Below are 23,804 nucleotides of genomic sequence, written 5' to 3'. Positions count from 1 at the left end.
CTTACCTTGACTTGTGATATCACTTTCCAAAGCATTCACTGCATAAATTAAATAGTAATCACAACAAAATGAAACCGTTTCTAACTTCTCTCGTTATTAGGATATTCTACGATTTTGGATTCTCCTTATTTATGTCCCTTTTTTGATTTCAATACTGCTGATAGTTTGTAACTATAGACAAGTAATTTTTTGAAGCTTTGAAGCAGTGATTCCGTTGTACTACTTCCCCGAACAGATATATTCCGTTTTATTTTGACTTCTAGGTCTTATATTTTATATTTATCAATAATCTTGCATGTCATGTATTAAAATATGTCACAGTAGTCCTGTACTAAAACAAACGTTTCTTCTTTTAGAACTTTAATATTTGTTAGGGGGTCGAGAAGTTTGGCTTTGGACTTCAATTAGACACAAATCGTAAACTTTATTACTGATTGTAGATAGATTTTACACAATGTTATAATAGAAATAAAGCATTAATCTTTCTCAGGCAGTATCTCTTTATGTCTAAAGGTTTCTTAATTATGTTCTCTCGCGGTTTTCATTTAATCGTCTCGGATTTACTATGCTAATATTTTACTGTAACTGGAAATATTTTAATAAAAAACGACATTAGACGAGAGAATTAACGTACCACTTGAAATTTTAAATTGTGGAATATGATCTAGTCTAAGAAATCAAAAAAGTTCGCAACAAATAAAGATTCTTGTGCATATTTTCTCCTCTTAAACAAACATTTAAAACTTTATTTTAATCTAGTATTATTTTTTGTAGGTTACTTGAAAATATTTCAGAAAAATACTTTATGGAGCTACGAAAGAAATGAGCACTAACAAAAAGAAACGGATGCAGATTATCCTTTTCTCTACATACGAAATTTTCTCAACTGTAACTAAACATAAGCTTTAAAATATATTCGTGTTTTTTACCTGTATACTATCTTTTTTCATCGATAGAGGTCTGTTGACTGAGTGCAATTTGTAATAGAGTCCGCAAGCATTACAAACTGGTTCCCCTAATGCATTTCTTCTCCAAAGTGATGTAGTACTTGTATGACAGTTGGTGCAGGTCAAGCCAGCTCGGCGAGAAGCAGACTGAAAATATGTGTTTTTAGTATTTAATTCTATTTTGTAAGGTTAATTATATCATAAAGAAATACTAGGTAACTGATTACTTTAAGAACAAAGTAGTTTTTAAACTAGTCTAAACCCGGTAAAGAAATAATGCCCGAAGAATGGAAGAAGGGAATTATAGTGACAATTCCAAAACAAGGAGACCATAGAAAACGTAAAAAACTACCGAGCAATTAATTACCTAAAAGTAACATATAAAGTAATGACTTGTATAATTAGAATTAGACTAACAATATACACAGAACAAAGCATCGGATATTACCAGTACGGTTTTAGAAAAGAAAGATCCACGTTAGACGCTATAAGTCATAGAGAAAACATACGAGTATGACGGAGAAACACATACGTTTCCTAGACTTTATCTAAGCTGGTATAAGAAAACAGGCATATAAAGCAAACGCGAATTATGGTGAAATTTCGACAATGAGCAGGTCTTGAAAGAATTTTAGTGGCGTAGATTATGGCCCAAGGAACGGTAACTGAATATAAGATGTAACACTTAGCACTAACTAAATGAATACCGAGCTTCCGATCCTTAAAGTAGTGGCAGAAATCCGAGTCAAGGCGAAAATACGTCATTTCACAATCCTCGGCATAAACGACATTTATTTTAATTTATTATAAATCTGTGGTTTATTACCAAAGAAATATTTGATGAAAACTTCATTGCCAGGAGCAAAAAATTTCAGAACAATGTTCAGAACAACCAAAGAAAAAAGACAAAGTTTATGGAGAAGATCAACTTTAAAAATATACAAAACTTAAAAAGGTAAATGTAATAAACTAAAACAAGATATAAAATAGTTAAAAATAGTGCGAGTGGTTGACTGTTCTAGGAAAAATAAATAGTAACATTGTTTGAACTTCATTGCTCGTCATTACAAACTAGAATTACTGGTTTAAACCAAATCAAAACATATATACAAAACAATAATGTATAGTATAAAACGTGCATAGTTTTTCTGATCTTTCACTTCTTAGTTTATAAAGCAGGTTTTTAGCCAGTCATAATCAGTCAATGGTGACCAATAAAAAATAATAATTTGCTATAGCAATTACATAAGCTACTATAATAATATTGTACTCTAAGAAAAACTATAAACGTATTATAGATAAATGACATAATTACTGCAAGACTACATATAATTACCTCGATAAAAACAATTGATAATTCACATATGAACAAACATTGTCGTGAAAAATTAATCATTTTGGGATACCAGTCATTGTATTTTTATTTAACTTACTTTTAATATTTTATTACATACAACCAGTTCACATTTTTGTTTTTAAAAATACAATTTGTTTAAGAGGTACTTATATAGCTGAAGTGTCTTTTATATTTTGCATACTTCGACAAAGATGGCGCCACTCGTCAATTATCAGTACTAAAAATGGACTGCCGCAGTGATGACGTAGATTTTATTGACATCTGTCAGTTTCACTTTCCAAACAAACCTGTTTAGTGTGGATAATTTGTATTTTTCTTTATTTTTTCATTTTTTTTTATAGAATATTTCCGCTTTTTGCTATATCTAAGTATTCCAATTCTAATAGTTACTACAACAATTTTACAAGGTTGTGTAAATAATAAAGCATGTTGTTTTATAAAAATAGCAATAAAATGCATGTATCAATAAAGTAGGTTAGAATTTCTTTAATTTAAACTTTTAAACTATATTTCATAGAAACAGAGCACTGAATTATGATGGTATTATTGTAAAAAACACTATACTTAAAAGAAAAAGCAGCAGAGGAAGTAAAATTTTAACTTTATAGAAATGAAAAAGTCTTGAGATTGGACATTTCAACTTTTTTTTGGAAAGTAATATAACGCGAAGTACCTGTAGTACGCGAAGGGTTGAAGCTACAACAAATTAACAGAGTTGATCAGCTAACGAGGAATAAAATTAAACCATGAACATTTTTGCCCGTTTTTTGGGTTTTGTTAATATTTTTTGTGGTTTGCACTTTTTGTTCAAAAACTAAACTGCTTCAAAGCAAACTCTAAAACGTATACAACATCGTGAATGCATGTATACGAATCAGCACATAAAGAAGAGTTTGGGTGTTTTGTTTTGGTGTTCCAACTATAAAGTCCTGCTGTTTCAAACTGTCTCAAAAAATATTGTCGTGATATTTTTCTCGAAAGCACATCATGCAGCAACAATTTCTCTACGCAATTAAAGCACTGTCTCTCGTGGTTTGCATACAAACATTCTTTTTCCATGAGTCTTGCAAACCAACTTTTTCATAATCCCGAACTAAAACTCAAAGATTTTTTGATTTTTTAGAAATTAATGATTGATTAGTGGTAAAAGGTTTCAGTGGTTAGAAAATAGAAACAATACCTTCAAAACCACAATTTTAAGATGTATCTTAAAAATAATAAAACGACTTTTTCGAGAGTTAGTTACAGGAAATAAAAAATGTATTAATATTCGGAGAATACTTCGAAAATTAAAAGAGTCTTTAAAATCCATCTACTGCTTTACTTTCATTCTAGCTCTATATACAAAATATGAAAGACACTATATAAGAGCTAACATACGACATTGCCGTATTTAATTGAAAACCTTTTCGTGGATTCCTCTAAAAAAAGTTTTAGCGGTCCTCTATAATACGTCTTTTTAAATATAAAAGATATAAACATATTATTTCTAAATTATTTTAAAATAAGAATCTTCGTGCCGTAAATTTAAAGTTACAGAAATGTAGAAATGTTTTACGCATCTTTATGTAAATGGAAAGCAGTACATGGTATTTCTAAGTAAACCCACACAAACTCGAAAAGATTAGTAAACACAATTTTGAGTTTCATCTATACTATAAGACCTATATTTTGTTGTACTCAATTTTGTTGACCATATAAATTTGCAAAACAATGTATGGCTCTTTAAAGCTGACTATGTTTTCATTGCATAGCCAATTCAGAAAATATTTAATTTTTTATAAAGATGAGGTGAACGCACTATATCAATAAAGCGTTCACATTAATTCACAACTGAAATAATTTTGTTCTAATTTATACACACTTACGTATAGTAAAGTTATGATGATCGTAACTTTCATGTAAATGTATACAATTGGCGTTGGGAATCGAAATATCAATCCTTATTATACCTAATCAATTAGTTTAATTCTATATAAAATAATATCGGGGCTTAAATATTCATACATTTCTTGCGGTTGTAGATATTCTTTAATGCTCGTTGAGTTCTTGAATAAGTCATGTGTTAGGTGTTCGCCTATTTCCAACAGCTTTTTCTTTTGATCCTTCCTCCTTTTCTGTTTTGTCAGTCATTTTCTGCAATTGCTAACCTTCGCTTTGGTTTTTCAATATCTTTGTCTTCTTGTTAAGAATATTTCGATCTGTTAATACCAATTCATAGCTGTTAACCTTTTGGAAGCAGATTTCCAACTATCTCTTCATCTCATCGGCGACTTTTCTTCCCTGTAGTTTCCGTCAGTTTTTGATCTAGCGTAATTATCGAAAATATTTAGTCCTCCATTCCTCTCACGTAACTATAGCATAGTCTCTACCTTCTCCACATTACCGTGGGAATATAATAAATTACAGCAAACGTTGTTTATGGTGAGATGTGCGAAATAACGCATTTTACGCCCGAGTTATCGGGCTCCTCCGACCGGCGTAACAATCGGAAGCTCGGCATTCATTCAGTGGCCAGATCAGTGATGTGTTACTTACTGGTAAGTATTTGCTGGTGTTATCTGATATTCAGACAGTCTTGAGCCCACCTCTGTTTGATTGCTAAGATACTTCTCCGTTCGGCTCGCGGAGATAAGAATACGGCCGAGGTCAGAAGTGCCTGCCTGTCGTAAGAGGCGACTAATGGGTAGGAATCGAGAGGTGGAGAGCCGTCGCCTGAGATGTCGGGTTTGTAGAAACGCACACGGTCGCTCAGGCGACACGGTCACCGGTCTACACTCCTAGTATCCGAGACGAGACTCTCGTAGGACCACTCTACTCTCATTCCAAAAGAACCTGGCGAGGTTGAACGAGCTGGGCCCGTACATACCTCTCCTGGCTTAGTGTCAGGCGTGGTGTGGGTGCCCCGGCACGTACCTGTCGGGAGATTCAAGAGTGGTAGAGAAGATATCCTCGGCGGCGACCTGTCTACGTGCGAGGTGGAAATTCCTCTGCCTGCTTCGCCTATCCGCCCGTGGGTGGGATAACGGGTAAGTGAGGTAATCGCAACACAGGTACTACGGGGGAGGTGGAGCCCCACGAAACGTTTCTTGCATACGTGGCGTGGCACCTTCGCTTTGGTATCGGACTCGTAGGGGCAGTGGATTCGTTAACGGTCGTATAGCCGACAGGCCAGGTAGACCAGGGTCCTGCCAAATTTTATTTGGAGGGCACAAAGCATAGCAATGCTAAGATACTTAACAATGCCACTAATTCTTCTAAAATCTGCGCAACCAAATTTCACTATTATAGTTAGATATTCTAATTACCCTTTTTTTCGATTATTTCAGGAACAGGTTACTAGAAAAAACTGGAGGATACATCCAAATGAATCCTCTTATTTGGAGCTTTTATTTCACACATGTCTTGAACTTAAGCGATAACTATGTTTATTTTACTATAGTATAGTAAAATTTCAGAAAAATCTTTATAATGTTCTGAAGCTATTTTCTTGGGACATCTTAATGCAATTACTATTCTTGTTGGGAATAAGCCACATTTTAAGTTTAAAATAAATTAAAAATTTTAAACTTAATTGTGGCGTATTCCCAAAAAAAGTAATTTTGTAGAAAAATAAATTTTTATAAAAATATTACTCAGGTGTATTAACTTTTAGTACGAGTTTGTGTACGTTTCAAATCTACATATTTTATGCCTTAGTTACTTACTAAAATGTTATTAAAGTAGAAGAAATAGAAGATCTAAGTTTATTCAAATGTGAATTATCAAGAAGCAACAAAAGCGATAGGTTTCAAAAGCTACTACTGAAGAAATGATAGACAGCAATTAATATCATTACATTAGAACGTCAATAGACAATATTTTTAATGAGATTCTAAGGTAATGCTATTGGAAAATAAAATTGAACCTACCAATCGTCGATTTGACTTTTCTTCAGGGCCCGGCACGGTGGGGTTTCGAACCCCATTGTACCCAGTATAGTAGTTCTTGTAGTAATCGGGAACACCCCCGTGGCCCGGCTCTGCCGCCACTGGAACGCAAAATAGGGGGTTACCTTATCAAATTAAGTAGTATTTTATATTATTAACAAAGAACTAGCTCAAAAATTTTGAATTTTGACATTTTGGTAGCAGCTTTGCCTCGCACATCGGGGGTGTTTTAGCATTTTTGTATTTTTTCAATCAATGATGTTCTACACCGAACGGCACTGGTTGAAGAGAAAGTTTGGGGGATCAACATATTTTCTGTATTAGAAATTAACCTAAAATTGGACGTTAAAAATATCCCTTAACAATTTGGTTAGTTTTCGTAATAAAAGTTTAACAAAATATAAATATAAAGTTTCATTAACTTTATTACTATTTTAGTATTAAATAATAATTTATTATTAGTATGTCACGTTTTATAATGGTTTCAAATTTTTTCTGGTTGCAAACTAGTCATCAGAGAAAAATAATTATAGCATTCGTTTGATGTAAGAATTGACGATGATAAAAAAAAGAAATTTAAAAATTAAAGGCTTAATCAAGGTTACCAATACACAAAATAAGAGCAGAGAAGATGGAAACAAGCTTAAGAGTACCTCCAATACGTGGTACAAATGAAGAGCTTAGGAAAGGAAAATTAATAAATTGATTTCATAGAGCATGTTAAAAAATATTAATAAAACTAATGAAAAATGGAGGCTAAAAATAAATTCTCGGAAAAGCACTGAAAATGTCGGTTAATAATAAATGTGGAAGTAGGTACCTATAGTCTATCATAGGTAAGTAATAAAAATGAAAGAAATAAGATATTGAGAAACATAGGTGTAGAAGTATATGATAGGGGACAGTTAAGAGATGGAAGAATATGGAAAAGTCAAGTCAAAAGACAAGAAAAACTAGTGCCAAAACGGGAAAGAGTACCTACTACAATAGAACCTTCTAGCTGAACTGTAAACATTGAATCTGAATATCCGAAAACGATAGAGTACCACGCTGTGAGCTTTGTCTTTTTTTGGACAAGTGCTGACTTATCTAGAACTTTTGAAGCTATGTATGTGTGACCAAGATGTAAGATGACTTAATATGTAAATTAAAATATGATAAATGAACTTCAGAGTTCTTATAGTGGCAACGCCAACAGTATTATGAAAGGACGAGAAAAAATGAAGAAGAACTAACCATTTAATAAATAAAATTTTTGAAGATAAAAGCTAAAGCAATAAATTGTATGACTGTAAGAACTGTGACAACGGAAAAAATAGAAAAAGAAATTTCGAGGTCAGACAAAAGTAAAGATGAAGCAATTCCTATATAAATTTGGATAATTAGTATCCGTGAAAAAATGAAAGTAATGGTAGTAAACATTATGAATTTTGCTATAGTTAATTTTAGTTTTTTTGCATGCATTAAAAGCAAAACCCATAAGTTTTGAAAATATGTTAATCAAAATCAATTCCCCTTTCTACAAAAAGAACTTCTCCTCAACCATTGCCGTTCGGCCACGAAGAAGCAAAATGATTGGGTGAGAAAAAATTAAAATAAAAAATTCATAAATAAAAAAAGTACCAATCTACGAGGCTGCTTCACAAGAGGCCGGTTCATGCCATTCATCTTGTGGTATAGGCCACACGCATTGCAAAGATAGTGGCCTGTGCCGTCTCTGCGCCACAAAGGAGTATCAATTGCGCCGCAATTAACACATTCTCTACCTTCCGTGAAGAATTCCGCTGTGCGTGGATCAACTGCAGCCAAAATATCAAATTTAGTAATATAAAATGTGCAACGTGCAAATTAACATAGCTAAAACATAAGGAAGGTAAATCGCAATAGTATGGGATTACGAATTGTTTTTACTCTACAAACAGAAATATTTATTACAAATAAAATATATAATGATTAAATGAATGGTAAAAAATAATTGTTAGTGCTAGAAATCGAAATTTTTTCTGATGTTGCTCATTGTTTGCGAGATATTACAAATTAAGAGCAACTATCAAGAAAATGTATATTTTGTGCCCTGCTAAAGTCAAACCACTTTCTTTAGCAGTTAATACTCTTTACAAAAAATTGAAGTATTTAGCATTTCACTTATTTATTGAGTTTTATATATTTTGAGAATATTCCAAGTGGTATATTTTCAAAATATTTCTATATAGCTGCTATTAAAGGCAACTCAATTACCGGCTTCCAAACATGACTATTTGTCTACAAGATCCAAGACCAAGTAAGTCACCTGTCAAATTGGCTGAAACAAATTACCGATGAAAAAACAACTACAGGTTAAAATAGCTCCTTGTTAATAATCTTTTTTGAAAACGAGTGCAAATCGAAACGTCAAAAATAAACGTGAAATGTAATTTTTATTACAATCAATCCCTTATAAATACAATGTTTAATATCTCAATGTATTTCTATCTTAGCTAGTGTAGCTCTCTATAAGCTATCTCTGGCCAGGCTTCTCTTCTACCTTATTCTAAACTCTAACATTTTATCTTTCTCTCTCTCTCTCTCATATAGGGTAAAGTGGCCCAAGAATACGCACCCGCTCCAGAGTGCGCACACCTGTTTTTACTAAAATATAATATGTTTTACAACGATGTAATAATATAGTAAATTATATCGATCATATTTTAGAAGTGGTCGTGACATCTATTCTATACGTTTTTAACTTTTACCTAGAAATAAAGACCCTCTGCTGGCAAATTGACAAGTTACATCTTTGTTTAGTGAAAATAACGTGTTCTCTGGTAAGTAGGCACATTTATTTCACTTGGATATGATTATTCTACAGACTATGTTTGTCCTTATTTATTTTACCTTGTTTTACGGTTTTGTTTTAATAAAAAAACGATTTTATTTACCAGTTAGTATGCCAAAAGTGCGCCTTCTAAAGTTCCCAAGAGTAAGCAGTGCGTACTCTTGGAAACGGTGTACTATTAAAGTACATTAAAGAGCACTATACCTACTATTTATAGAAAAATAGGTGTATATTATAATCTAAAGAAATCATTCTGCTGCGCTAACAGTTAGCATTGTTGAAACGGTGTACTATTAAAGTACATTAAAGAGCACTATACCTACTATTTATAGAAAAATAGGTGTATATTATAATCTAAAGAAATCATTCTGCTGCGCTAACAGTTAGCATTGTTTTTTTTTTAGAAAAGAGTGCTCACACCTACAAGAGAACGTCCCAGTATAAGCTGATTTTTACCGAGCAACTGATAGAACAAATATGGACTGATATTATAAATGGAAAATCGATAAGGCAAATATTTAGAGACCTGAATATTCCTGTGGCCACTATTCGCAAGAGCTTAAAATATGGCACGGTACCTACATCTTTAGGTATATTCAAATGTGCTTTTTTAATGCTATGGAAATTCAGCTAGTAGAACACCTAAGGCAACTTGATATAAGGTTTTGTGAATTGACAAGAAAAGCTCTTAAGCATTTTGCATTTGAATACGCTGTCATAAACTACGCTGTCAATGCAACTAAGAAAGCTGCAGGTGACAAGTGGGTTAGGAACTTTTGTCTACGACAGAAATTAACGCTTCGACAACCCGAAAAATGTTCCATAGGGAGGATAATGGGCTTTAGTAAACCTCAAATTGATAGATTTTTTATCTTTAAGAACCTTAAATGCTTGTATGAAAAGTTCCTTCCAAAATTGTCCTTCCAACTGTATTTATAATATGGATGAAACTCAGATAAGTATGGTTCCCAATAAACTGCCAAAAGTTATCACAAATATAAAGAAAAAAGAAGTGTTGGAAAGGCCGCAAGTGCAGAACGTGGTCAGTTAATCACGGAAGTTTGTTGTTTTAACGCTAGCGGAGAATACGTATTGCCAGCATTTATTTTTCCCAAGCAAAGGTTGCGCGAAGATCTCTACAAAGAAGCTGCAAGTGGAGCTTTAAAATTTGTTTTAGAAGCAGGGTTCATAAATGCAGACCTGTTCTTTTAATGGATTTAACGTTTTCAGAAGGCAGAGAGATCTAATCAAGAAATATCTGTTTAGATTCTTTTTGATACCTAATCATATTTCACATCGTACCCTACAGATCATTAATTTTTGTGCCTTATAGTCAATTTTGTAACAGCTGGCTCGTCAGTCATCCTGGTAAAGTTATTAACCAGACTGATGTAGCTGGTTTGTTTTTAAAAGCTTATTATAAAGTTGCTAACATTGAAAAGGCTGTAAACTCTTTTAAATCGACCGGAATTTTTCCGTTCAACCCACTAATATTTTCAGAATAAGACTTCTTTCCTTCTATGCTAAATGATAGACCAAACACCCAAAAGCAACCTAAACAAGAAATATTGACGGTGGAAGCAGCGAAATCTGCCTCAAACAGAAAAAACGAAAAGAAGAAAAAATCTGTTAATGTATGGGAGGAAGTTTGTGGAAGTAAAAAAAATTTCTCTGATGGTGAATTAGAAGTCGTAGATTGTGAATTTTCCTAGATATCAATAATGAAAAAAAACCAGTAGCTCAGTTAAAATTTGATCTTTTGATTACACTACTTTTAATCAGTATGGATCAAGTTCTAATAATAGATATTCCTGATCCAACATTGATAATGATTCAATAAATATGGTCCAGGAAACAATCAAGCTAAATAAGTTTCGGCAATATCAACTAACTTTTCTATTGACAACATTGAGCCAAACTTCCATTCGATCTCCATCCAAAATTAGGTCATTACCAAAAATGGAATGTTCTGAAGTTCAAAAAAGAAGAGCTCAAAAATTAGAAATTTTAACCAGTACGCCCTTTAATCACACTCTTGAGATATTAGAGGCAGAAGCTCAAAGAAAAAATTCAAACTAATAGAAGGTTATTAAAAGGCAAATAATAGATGGTTACATAAGTGAAAACACTGAAGTTTGAATCCTAAAAAGTTGAAAAGAAAGGTGTTGTCGAAAACGAAATCTGCTAAAATAAGTATTGAGGATAAAGAAAATAAATCGGAATTTAACCAAATGTCAGAGAAAGACATATTTTGTCCTGCATGTTTGCGGAACCACCAGACGAAGCTGGATCCAGTGCTTTCAATCTAAAGCCTGGTGGCATGAAGCGTGCACATATTCAGTTGGTCAGTTCTGTTGTGATTTCTTTATTAATTGGAGATTCTAAATTTTATATTTTTACTTTACTTTGATTATGAATAAACATTTTTCTGTTGTGCTTTTGAAAGGTATGTGCACTCTTAGGAACCCTACTGTGTACTCTTAAAACGAAGTATTCCCAAGAGTACGTATGTGCACCATTTGAATATTATTGAATTTTTTATGTTTTGTGCAACTTTACAGTCAAAGGTATTGAGACTTTTCTGACTAATTTATGACATATTTCAGCTATTACTTATTTGATGTAAACTAAAACCTAACCATTTATTTTATAATGAGAAAACGTACGTGCGTACTCTTGGACACTTTACTCTATCTGATACAGACCACCGATGGTTTATATATTCTTATTTCTTTGTTGTAGGTAGTTCTATTATGATGTTCTAGCGTTAATATTATCTGCCTTGGATTATTTTTAGTGGATAACTATATGTTTTGGCATATAGTTATCCACTGATGCACTCATGCAAATGCATGATAATAGTTTTGCTTTTTCTGTAAATTTTACCAACCTGTACTCAAGACAGTTGGTGCCAAATGGAAATTTTCAATTTTTCTGTTGCATGCAGTATTAAAAATATTCGTCGCTTATCTAATGTCCAATTTTTTATAAGGTCAATCTTTCTTCGATATTTCAGCTATTATTTTATTATTTTTTAATACTTGTATACAGTATAAATTGCGCACTTTTAAGCAATTGAAAGATTTCCGACCAATTTTAAATAGATTCGCTAAATTAAAAATGCAAACACTATAAATAAATATAATGGTTCAACATTGTATACACTAAATTTCGTTTTGGATAGTTACAATTATTATTGCTAATAAGAATTGAAATATTGAAATAATTGAAAAAACCAAATTGATATACCTACATATTCTTTTACTTCATTTTACTGTTGTTTATGGTTTATTCTAAGACTAGAAATAAAAAAGGCATAAATATATAAGCATTGTGTTGATCTTTTTAACAAATTATGGTTAAATAAATATTTAAAAAACCAATAAAATCAAAATAAAAGATAATATTGATTACAAGTAGTCTATTTTAATATAAATAAATCTCTAAGGAGACGAAATATAATTTATAGTGGTATCCTTAGTCTTATAGTCAGTCCTGTAAGCCTCCAGTTTGTTTGGAAAATAATATTTTCCTCATAGTTATCGTCAAAGCTAAAGAAACATTCACAGAATGTGTCTGCAAGCTATTAGTGGTGTTTGTAAAGTAACTGGGAACACAGGAGACTTTGGTCCGGGACCAAACTTAGAGCTAGCTGCAGATGACTCTACAAAGAACATCGAAAGCTTGACACAGTTAAATTCGACAAGTTGGAACTATATTTATTTAATAATATTTTTATAATAATATTAATCTTGTTTATAAATTTTATTTTATTATCATACGAGAATTCCTGTTGTGAACTGAAAGGAAAAGGTAAATATATAAAGATTGTGAAAGACAGGACTCACGTGGTTAGCGGCTGTTTAATTTTATCCATGTCTTATTCCGCCACCTATTTCTATAGGTTCTGTAAGTTGCCCATAGGGGAACTTCTCTATTATACAGAAGATGGATTACATCTTTGAGTCTGACTCTGTCAAACACTTTCTTTAGTCAATCAGACACAGAAATGCTGGTCTATTATACTCTAGTGATTTCTCAGTTATTTGCTTTATAACGAATACTGCATCTGTACATGATCTTCCACTACGAAAACCCTGTTGTTCATCTACTAAACCTATCCTCTAAATTATTAGCACTTGTTAAATTTTAGTTGTAAGTTTTAGCGTAGTATTTAACAAGTTTATACCTGTGTAGTTTTCTGTCTGTTTTTTATCTCCTTTTTTGAATAGTAGAATTAGTTCGCTCTATTCTCGTGGAATAAAAAGGAATTGCCGTCTAAGATTTCTTGGCACTTAATGTATGTCGATGACAAAGTGTTAATAAGGTTTAATCTTAGCATGACAAAAAGAGAGTATCTAGACTGTTTATCTTTAGTTAGAGATGCAGTTACTAGTAGAAATAAGATGGTGTCTTTGGGTGGGTAAATTATTACGAAACGAAACAATGAATGCATTTTCGACGAGTGGGACTTTAGACATGTATGTGACTTGACTGTGATCTAAGATAAAAATTTATTAAGAAATGTAAATAGGGAACCTATCCTATACGGGGATAAAAGCCAAAGCAATATAATGATATGTTTTAGTTTACCAGTGCATGATGCTATAAAAATTACTTTGACTGGTTGCAGTTCCACCTCACCTATTAAGAAATTAGGTTAAGACATCAAAACGTATATTTTGTCAAAAATCGAATGTCAAATGTTACTGTTCACGTTTTGTATTATTAATATTATTAGACTGATAATCACTGTATGATATGCTAACTGTACTAGGTAGCCTATACCTATATCTCTTTCGAATTGGTAGAACAATAAATTTTTGTCAGTCGTGAAGTATTTTCCCTATTTTGTTTTAATTATTTACCAATTCAAATTAACAGAAACACTATTAACAGTTTTAACAAACCAAGAAATTTCTACATAAATCATAGTTTTTCTACATTCGTTAACTAATTTGTAACTAATAAATCCATAAATTATACCAGTTTGAAACCGATATGTTTATAGGTCTACTTTAAAATGGGATTATTCACATCAAAATATTAAATTTCATGAATAAATTTCGTGTTCGGGTCTGCCAGACATCGACTGTTTCAAACGCTGATGCCGCTATAACTCACAACCAACCTCTTCAAACCAGATGCACATTAAGTCTTAGTTTTAAATTATTGCGGGAAATTTAATGGTATTAAGTGCATTTGCTTTAAATTATTTCTTTTTATACTCTTTTTCTCTTAAAACATTGCTCTTATGAGAATTTAAAAATAAACTATAATATGATGACAACAAAAGATAATAAATTTCTTATCCTGATTTAATTATTTTAAAGCCGCAATATTCTGCAGATAAGAGTTGTTACTAAACAAAAAATACCCAAACATTTTTAAAAACAATATGACTGTTTATTAGTATTTAATAATATAAAAAAATGACATCTATTGATGCTAAAATAGTAATTTCCGATTAAGTTAACAATGTTGTTAATATAATAAGAAATATGGAATCTAAACAAAATAGTGTAAAATTTTAATTTTAATTTGAAGGCAACCTATGAAATGGGGTTAACTAAATAGTTGGGAGATATGACACGAAAGACTGTTTAATGATCTTTTTCTTCTGGTGCACTTAATACATATGACACGAAAGCCCGTATAATAATATTTTTCTTCTGGTGCTTTCCATTACTGGAGGTTTGAGATCACTACATCAAAATGTTCATACCTGTCCAAGTTCTGATATTGCGAAGCCATGACGTGGCTCTTCGCCTACTACTCTTCGGCCCTCTACTTCATTTAAGAAGCAACCGATACTCAGTAGAATTGTTGATTTTACTTGCCATGATGAGTGATTTTCTTAAGACATCCATAAAGGATCTTTAATGCAGTAGTTTCTTCTTGCTTTTGCATACTGATGCCGTTGACCTTATTGGTTTTTCCGTCTTTAGAGTTGATTTATCCACTCAATGGCAAGAGGATCTCTACTTCAGACCACTCTTCCACCTTCTCAAGGAAGCCGTTGGTATATTTAAAGGGAACCATTTATACTGATGGTCGTTCGGTGATACATTTAACACGTTGAGTGCCACATGAGTACACCATGGACTTCTTTAGTATTTGTATGGTGGCACTTAGTGTGCTAACAAATATGGAAAACATGTATTTAGAAGAAAAAAAACCAACAAATTTATACGATCTTGAATCGAAGAAACAAAAAAAAGAATCTAAAAAAATTAGTAAATTTGTAAAAGGTACATTAGCATTGAACCGTAAACTGTAAAAGATGGAAAAGCTGCACACCCTAAAAATACTGGCTGTGTTGACAATACTTAACTTTTATCTTTCTTTTCTTGCATGATTGGCTTTAGTGATGTGAAAAATTCATAAAAAAGGTGGTATAGTAGGCGGTACAGTAGACTAGCGCGAAGCTTCATACTACGTTTTTTATATTTTTAAATTTAAATAATATTTTAAAAATTGAATAAAGTAATGTTATTATTTATTTATTATTAATATTTTAAGCAAATTATAGTATATTAAAATAACCCTATAAATTATTATAATTTGCTCTTAGCATCACCTCCTAACATATCAATAAGGTAAACGTTGTTTATTTCTGACAGACTCGTCAAAGTCAGACTAAATATTAAATTAATAAAGAAATATAAATTAATATCATTTTATAGTAAATTTAATTATTATATAAACTAAATAAGATGTTTAAAAATATAATTTGAGTATAGTTTAAAAGGTATTTACTAATTTGATGTCTAGAAACGAATTGATGAAGAGTAGTAATTCGATGTGAATGTGAAGACCGCTATTTCGCGTCGCTAACCGTGACGCTTTCTCGTTGTGCCAGTACTGTGACGTTCGCCTCAGCATTTTACTATAGAGAAAAAGTACTAGAACGATAGTATAGATGATTCGCTTTTTAATAATTAAAATATTCATTTTCCTAATATCATTTGTTTTGCGATTACAAAGGATGTACTACTGAAATCAACAGCTCGTCCGCCATATAAATACTGTAGAAGGATTGACCAGTTTCGGTTAAAATAATAATTTCGTAGTCAAACGTACAAAACTGCAATGATGCAGTTAGAGAGGATCTGGAGAAAATGGAAGTGAGACAATGGGAAATAGTGGCACAGGACTGAAGAATAGAAGGCCATAGCGGACGCGGCAATTCACGAAGAATTGTAACGCCATTGATAAATGAATAGTAAGACTAGTTTTAATGTTGAGTTCTATAATTGAAAAAGATTTATTTATTTAAAAAATCGAATTGAGTTCTAGAAAGGAAGCAAACGAACGATTATAATTAACATTAATCATATCTGCATAGAAAAATCGTATAAAAATTGATACATCATCCAAAATCAATCCAAAATCGTCAAAAATGTGAATAACGCAACTGATTAATTATAGCAAACGTATGTCATTATTTCCTATGCAATCAGACTTGAACATTGTAACCTAGATACATATATTTATTCCCAGGCATTTGCATCTCCAAGCTTTAGCAATTCCAAGAAGTGTATAATCGTGACAATTACACATTTCCCTTGCACAGCAAATTCTCTAGACCGCTGTACATAATATATGATGTCTAGACTAATATTTTAATTAAATTATTGTTTCTCCTGTTTGCTAAATCGTTTTTAATGCTGTGTCTAGATCAGTAAAATCGATATACATATACATACATTAAAATTATTGTTTAACATGGCAATAACTTTATGCAACAGGAAACATAACATCGACATTATTATGCTATCATAAACTGTATTAATTGTTTTGAATTGGAAAAAAGTTTTAAACGGTTTCTAATCTCTATGGTTTCAAATAACATGAAGATAATATTACATAATTATCAATAAGAAAATGATATGTATACACTTTAAGTGATAACCATTTTAACTGTAAGCTGACACACCGATAAATGAATTAAAAAATCCAACGTCAGATGTTTTACTGGCTATTTCGATACTGAATTTTGTTTCGATACTGCAAACAAAGCAAAAAGACGGCGGAAGAGTGCTTTGATGACTTACTGAACGAAACGGTTGACGGAATACTGACATACCAGCTCAGATGGTACCCAAAATAACAAACGAGGTAGTTACTCTAACACCACAAAAAACCAAGATAAAGGAAGTAAAGTAGTTCTACCAGATGATATCAAAAATAAAGTGTGGAAAGGTCTGTTCACTAAAATTCTGGAAGTGTGATATATACCACATAAGGAGCATATCTTAGTAACTATATACAAAAGCAAAGATATTCAAAAATGTACGAACTATAGAATCATAAAATAACTCCTAGCATCAATATAGAGCTCTTGCATGATTTTCGACATTTCGATTTGGTGCCATCTAAATGTAACTTGTAGTCACTGTTTTTATGTCATCGTTCCATCTCGTCGGGGGTGGACCTCCGTTTCTGTTGTTTGTATTCTGAGTCTCGATTCGAAAAATTCTTTTTATCCACCGACCATAAACTGCTCTTGCTACAGTTTCATTTTAGTATTGTTATTCTTTCAATAACGTCTGGTACTCCTGATCTTTTGCGTATGTATAGTAGCATTAGGCGTTCTATCACGTAGGGAATCCCCTAACAATATTCTTCCCATTGTTCTCTCCGCAACTTGTAGTTTACTTACTGTTATTTTTGTGAGTGTTATGGTTTCTGCACCAGATCATCACTGGCAGAAACATCATCATTCTGGCTTTACAACACTGCGTGGGTACTAGCCTCCACACGAATTTCTGTCCAGTCGTCCCTATCCATCGCCTTCCTCCGCCAACACGTACAGTGGCGGATCTAAACACACAACCAAAAGATATAAAGATAAACTCAAATTAACTCATTTAATTTTGGACCTTCTTGGGGCAGGAAAATTCCCACATTCCCTCTGTGTATCTGCCTGAGCACATATTCACATATTTCTAATGTCTTTATCGATGTTATCATGGATCCTTGTTCTGAATCTTCCTCTTCTTCTCTGACCAATGGGCTTATTTTAAGGGGCGTTTTTCTAGCTGGGTAATTTTGTTCCATCCGCATTACATGCTCTACCCACCTCAGACGTGGAGAGATCAGGTCCAGGTCTCTGAACTATATGTTAGGACTGGGCGTGTTATTGTTTTGTACAGTTTTTTCTTTGTATTTCTCGATATAGTTAAACGTTTTAGATCATAAAAATTACAAAAATCGCACAGCGTTTATTTATTTAACAGCTTTCTGCACTCTTCACCTTTAAAACGCATTTTGTTTTTTGTCAACAAGATACTCCGATCAAAAGATATCGAATTTTTACCGTCGAGTTGATACAAAGTTTATTTAAAAGATTCCTCGCGCATTCAAAATCGCCGGTCACTTCAAGCATTGTTTCTGAGAGAACAAAATCGATGTTTTTCCTTTTTTCACATCATACGAGGGGGTATCTTAAGGGAAAACATGGGAGTCAGAGTAATACACTTTTTGCATCTTTTTTGGGATCCCAAAATTGAAATTTTCAGCAAAATTCAGCTTGTTCTTATGATTTTTAAAGGTTTAGTGGTATTTTCGTCTCTGACGACTGGAGTATAAGTCATCTGTTGTTATTAATTATCCTTTTCTACGTTCCTCTCATTAATTAAGTTTCTTGTATTCTATATAATATGAACCTAAGATAATTTTGTTGCAATTCCACCATATTCTCTTTTTCTTTGATATTGGCCCTAAATAATTACCCCGTAATGGTTTTAGATTATCTTCTGCCAATATTTTTAATAGGTCTTGCGAATGAAAATCTATAAAAAATAAACGTATATGTTTATTATTAACATTCTACTGTTCATTCAAAATAATAATAAAATACAGAACGTGTTTCAATAAATCATCATCTCATAATAATGAATGACTTGACATTTGCAAATTTAACTCAAAATAAACTCAAGTTCATTGACGGATTTCATTCATCCATCTTACGTCTCGGAAGCTTTCTCGACAATTAAGATTAGAAGAATGTTTAACATCTCGGCACGCTCCCGTCCGATAATACTGATAAAGAAATTCGAGTTGAAGTGGATAGGTATTGAATCGAATCTCCTTGATTTACTCTCTCGCTTCGACGTTTCCGGTATTTCAAGAGAATACCTTGAGTTTGGTCGGGTTCAGGACATTACCTGCTTCCTGTCCATCAGACAAGTTTACAGTGACGGGTAACTTTATAAAAAACGACGCAAAAGAGCATTTATGTTAATCAAAAATATAAATTAAGGGAATAAAAATACAAGATTCAGTTAACAGTTAAAGAAAAATAAATATAAATCCAAAAAAGTATTATATATCAACATAAAAACATATGCATGGAGTCTCTGGCTACAGAAAGAAACTGCACACAAACCTTACGGGGACCATGAAAATAAAAAGGATAATGCAGTTAAAAAGTAAAAAAGTTAGCAATATCTGAGTTCAAGAAACACAACACAAGCTAGAATAATCAGGCACATGCAAAAGTGCGAAGAAAAATTGTAGAAATTAAATAAATAATGAACCACTAAAATATTGTATTTATATGGGGCTAATACACAATTGATTCTAATGAAAATTAGATTTTTAAATAACATTAGACGGAAAATTACAGGAAAATCCAATTTCCAATGACAGCCAGTCATTGGAAATATACTGCGCGGCATAAGTTAAGGATATTGCCAATATAATGGAGTTGGCACTTCATTCTGTTTCAATTATTTCTAAGCAAACAATTAACAATTATTTTATCTATCTATATAAGAATTTTTACAGCTGTCGCCGCCTTCCTTCTTTCAGCCAACGTCTCCAGTCTTTTCTGTTCTGCCATTCTCCATCTCCAAGGTCTCGTCTTTCCATGGCCTCGTCAACTTCATCCCTCCATGATCTTCGGGGTCTACCTCTTTTCCTCCTCCCTATTGGGCTCCAATCCGAAATCTTTGCTATCCACCTTGTATGATCTGTTCTTCTCACATGCCCATACCAAATTAAACATTTTTTCGATGTAGCTGAGTATGTCTTGTTCTATTGCCATTCTTCGTTTTATCTCCTCATTTCTGATGCGATCCATTTTTGTCACTCTGCAGCTTCTTCTCATGAACTCCATTTCAGTTGCTGTGATTTTGGACCTGTTTCGTTTATTTTTTACCCAATTCTCTGCTCCGTAGGTCATTATACTGCGTACCAAGGTGTTATAAATTCTCGTTTTTGTATTTCTGGTAATCTGTCTATCCCACAGTACCCCGTTCATTTGTTTAATACATGTTCTTGTCTGTGCTAATCTGCTGGTTATCTCTTGCTCGGTGGTTCCATTTTTTGAGAGTATGAATCCTAAATATTTGAATTTGCCAGTGCCGTTAATTTCCCCATTATCGTCCATTTCCAAGTTTCTCACTGGTTTTTGCTCTGTTGTTAAATATTCAGTCTTTTCTAGATTTATTTCCAGTCCATTTTTTGTGTATTCCTTTTCTAATTTTCGGAGCATATAGCACAGATCTTCTTCATCTTGAGCCGTTACCACTTGGTCATCTGCAAAGCTTAATGTGTACAAGAAGTTGTCACGGATTGGTATTCCCATCCCTTCACATTTCCTTTTCCATGGTTTTAATATTTGTTCGAGGAATATCTTGAACAGTGTCGGAGATGTAGAGCATCCCTGCAATAAGCCTTTTGTGGTCTTAAATTCGTTGGAGTATTTATTGCCGGTTTTAACTCTTACCTTGTTGTTGTTGTAAAGGTTTTTTACGGCTTCTATTAACCTCTGAGTTATACCGATTTCCTTCATCGTGTTCCATAGTTGTTTTCTGGGGACCGTGTCATATGCCTTTTTTAAATCTACGAATGCCATGTGTTCTGGTCTATTTTTTGCCATTTTTTTTTTTCAATTAATTGTTGGAGTGTATAAATGTGGTCTATGCAAGATCTTCCTGCCGTGAACCCCGCCTGATCTTCTCCGATTTTATTTGAGATACAAATAAATAATAAATAAACAATTATTATAGTTTTAAAAAAACTTGAAAATTTGAGACCTTATAAAGATAATCAACCCAAAAAAAAACATTCCAAGTATTGACAAAGTACCTTTACAGCCATTTGAAAATGACCTTTGTTCTCTTAAAGGGATAAACAAATATTAACTCTACTATAACTACATAAAAACTCATATTATGAAATGTGTTTTAAATATTTTTATTGTTTATTTTATTAATTATAAACAATTGAAAGACATGCTTACTTTCGGGTTTAAATTGTAATAACTTTTTGTTTATAAATATTTTTTAATTTAGAAAATCTCAGTTTAAAGAGAAAGTATTTTCAAAAAATTCGTCTGCTGAACGTTTTTATCTAGAATGCGTAGTTTTTTCACAATATTGAAATGAATGAAAAACGTCCCCTTTTTTTCTGAAATGTCATGTCATGACGCAGCAAAAGTTTCGATAACCACGAGATAATACGCCCTTTCTATCGACATCCCCCAGATATTTCAGTTAAAAAATAGCGCCCAGTAATTTTTCGATTTTTCAACTGATTTTTCGGCTTCATTTCATGGGATAATAAACTATAAACAACTTATTTAATTATTTATTTCTTTGAATAAAAAAAATCAAAAAAATAGTGTTAATTGTTGATGTAGATAAGTGACACTTATAATTTAGTTATAGTTTATTTATACAGTTGTATAATTATTGTGTATTTAATATTTAGTTATATCCCTAACTTATGCCTCGCAGTTCAGTTTAGAATCATTTACTTCTGCTACGCCTCTGATTGGGATTCAATAACCTGTCTACATACTTTAGTCAACATAAGAGTGTCAAATACAATGAAATGTTTATTTTTTAATGAATTTGTCGCAGGGTCTAAACCTGAAGGGAAGTCGACTCACTACTTTGGTATTCAGACATTGCCGGTGTATTTATTTTGTGAAAACAAGAATTTGACAAAAAACGTTAAGAAATTATGTAACTTCATACAAATTATTAATAAATTGGTGATTCTTTATATCCAATTTATTAACGTACATATTTTCAATTTACATTTGCACTTGTACAAGATCTGTAATCCGATTCCTTGTTTTAGTAAATACATCAGACTGAAAAATATTTCTACTACCTGTCAACATTCACTTTAATATCCCAGTTCTTGTGTGGTCAATCGATAAGACGAAATACACTCTCCGATCCCCAGACTCGTTGTAAAATTTATATTTATTTGGAAACGTGACACCAACTCGCCTTACGGTGGCGCCTCGTCAATTTTTTACAATGTGAAAGGGATGTTCTCGGCCTTTAGGCACCCCCATAAATCTTTCGGAGTTTTACCACTCGAGAAGATACATGCAAAGCAGAAATATCGCTCAGAGGTATTTCGTAGACGTGATGATTTATTTCATCTTTGAGTCGTTGATCTGCAAAAATGTGTTTAGGAAAGACTGTCATGTTTGCAGCTAGAAGAGTAATGAGTCCTCTGTAATTTGATAGAGTAAAGATAAATATAATAAAAATTTATTGTTAACATTAAATATATTAATTAGGTAATGAATCAATAATGAGGTTATTACTTTTCGTACTAATAAATTGTATTTATTAGTATAAATACAATTATTATTTTTAAACATATTATTTAGTTTATATAATAATTAAATTTACTGCCAAATCATATTTATTTATATATGTTATTATAATTTAATATTTCTTTTGAATTTGACATTTCTGTCAGAACGTCAGAAGTAAACAACGAATGCTTTGTTAATACGTCAACAGGTGGCGTTAGGAACAAACATAATAATTCATCGAATTATTTAAATATAATATAATTTGTTTAAAATATAAATAATAAAATTACTTTATTCAATTTTAAAAATATAGCTTTGCGCTAGTCTACTTAGTAGTACTACTGTACCGCATACTTTAACATTTTTTACCGCCTTTTTTGATATTATAAAAGGCTGATATTAGAAATAAAGATTTCAAAACATACATGTGTACAAATAAAGTTATGATATAATTTCGAATTTATTTTTCAAGTCGCGTATTGAAATCATATCTGTACTTTATAATAAAGATACCTGTGTTTTCATATGTGTTTGACAGAACTACAATATTATCATATTCACTGTATTGTGGGATAGACAGATTACCAGAAATACAAAGTAGAGAATTTATAACACCTTGGTACGTAGTATAATGACCTATGGAGCAGAGAATTGGGTAATAAATAAACGAAACAGGTCCAAAATCACAGCAACTAAAATGGAGTTCAAGAGAAGAAGCTGGAGAGTGACAAAAGTGGATTGCATCAGAAATGAAGAGATAAAACGAAGAATGACAGTAGAACAAGACATACTCAGCTACATCGAAGAAAAACGTTTAATTTGGTATGGACATGTGAGAAGAACAGATCATACAAGGTGGATAGCAAAAATTTCGGATTGGAGCCCAATAGGAAGGAGGAAAAGAGGTAGACCCCGAAGATCATGGAGGGATGAAGTGGACGAGGCCATGGAAAGACGAGACCTTAGAGATGGAGAATGGCAGAACAGAAAGGACTGGAGACGTTGTATGGACCAACGTGATTGCCAACATCCACAGCGGATAGGCACCAAACGAAGAAGACACAAGGGTATTTACGTTAGACATCACAACACATAGGTACCTATCTTAATATTTCACATATGCATCATCAGCATTTGACTGAAGCGATATTTTGTGGCTCATAGGCGTGATTAGCATGTAACG

General features: G+C 32.4%; 1 protein-coding gene across 2 annotated transcripts in view; it reads right to left on the bottom strand.

The window, feature by feature from the left end:
- Positions 1–23,804, bottom strand: part of LOC140435025 (uncharacterized) — a 259,425-nt gene that overhangs the window by 11,893 nt on the left and 223,728 nt on the right. The window contains exons 6-7 of one of the 2 annotated variants that reach the window (XM_072523690.1): positions 7,857–8,032; positions 930–1,094 (exon numbers count right to left, since the gene is read on the bottom strand). In XM_072523690.1, the coding sequence (XP_072379791.1) occupies positions 930–1,094; positions 7,857–8,032 (341 nt within the window). Of the gene's footprint in view, positions 1–929; positions 1,095–6,215; positions 6,335–7,856; positions 8,033–23,804 lie in introns of both variants that reach the window. The other variant, XM_072523691.1, reaches the window with a different exon arrangement.

This window comes from Diabrotica undecimpunctata, chromosome 2 (genome assembly GCF_040954645.1).
Source record: "Diabrotica undecimpunctata isolate CICGRU chromosome 2, icDiaUnde3, whole genome shotgun sequence".
NCBI lineage: Eukaryota > Metazoa > Arthropoda > Insecta > Coleoptera > Chrysomelidae > Diabrotica > Diabrotica undecimpunctata.
This window is presented reverse-complemented; position numbering and strand designations above follow the sequence as displayed.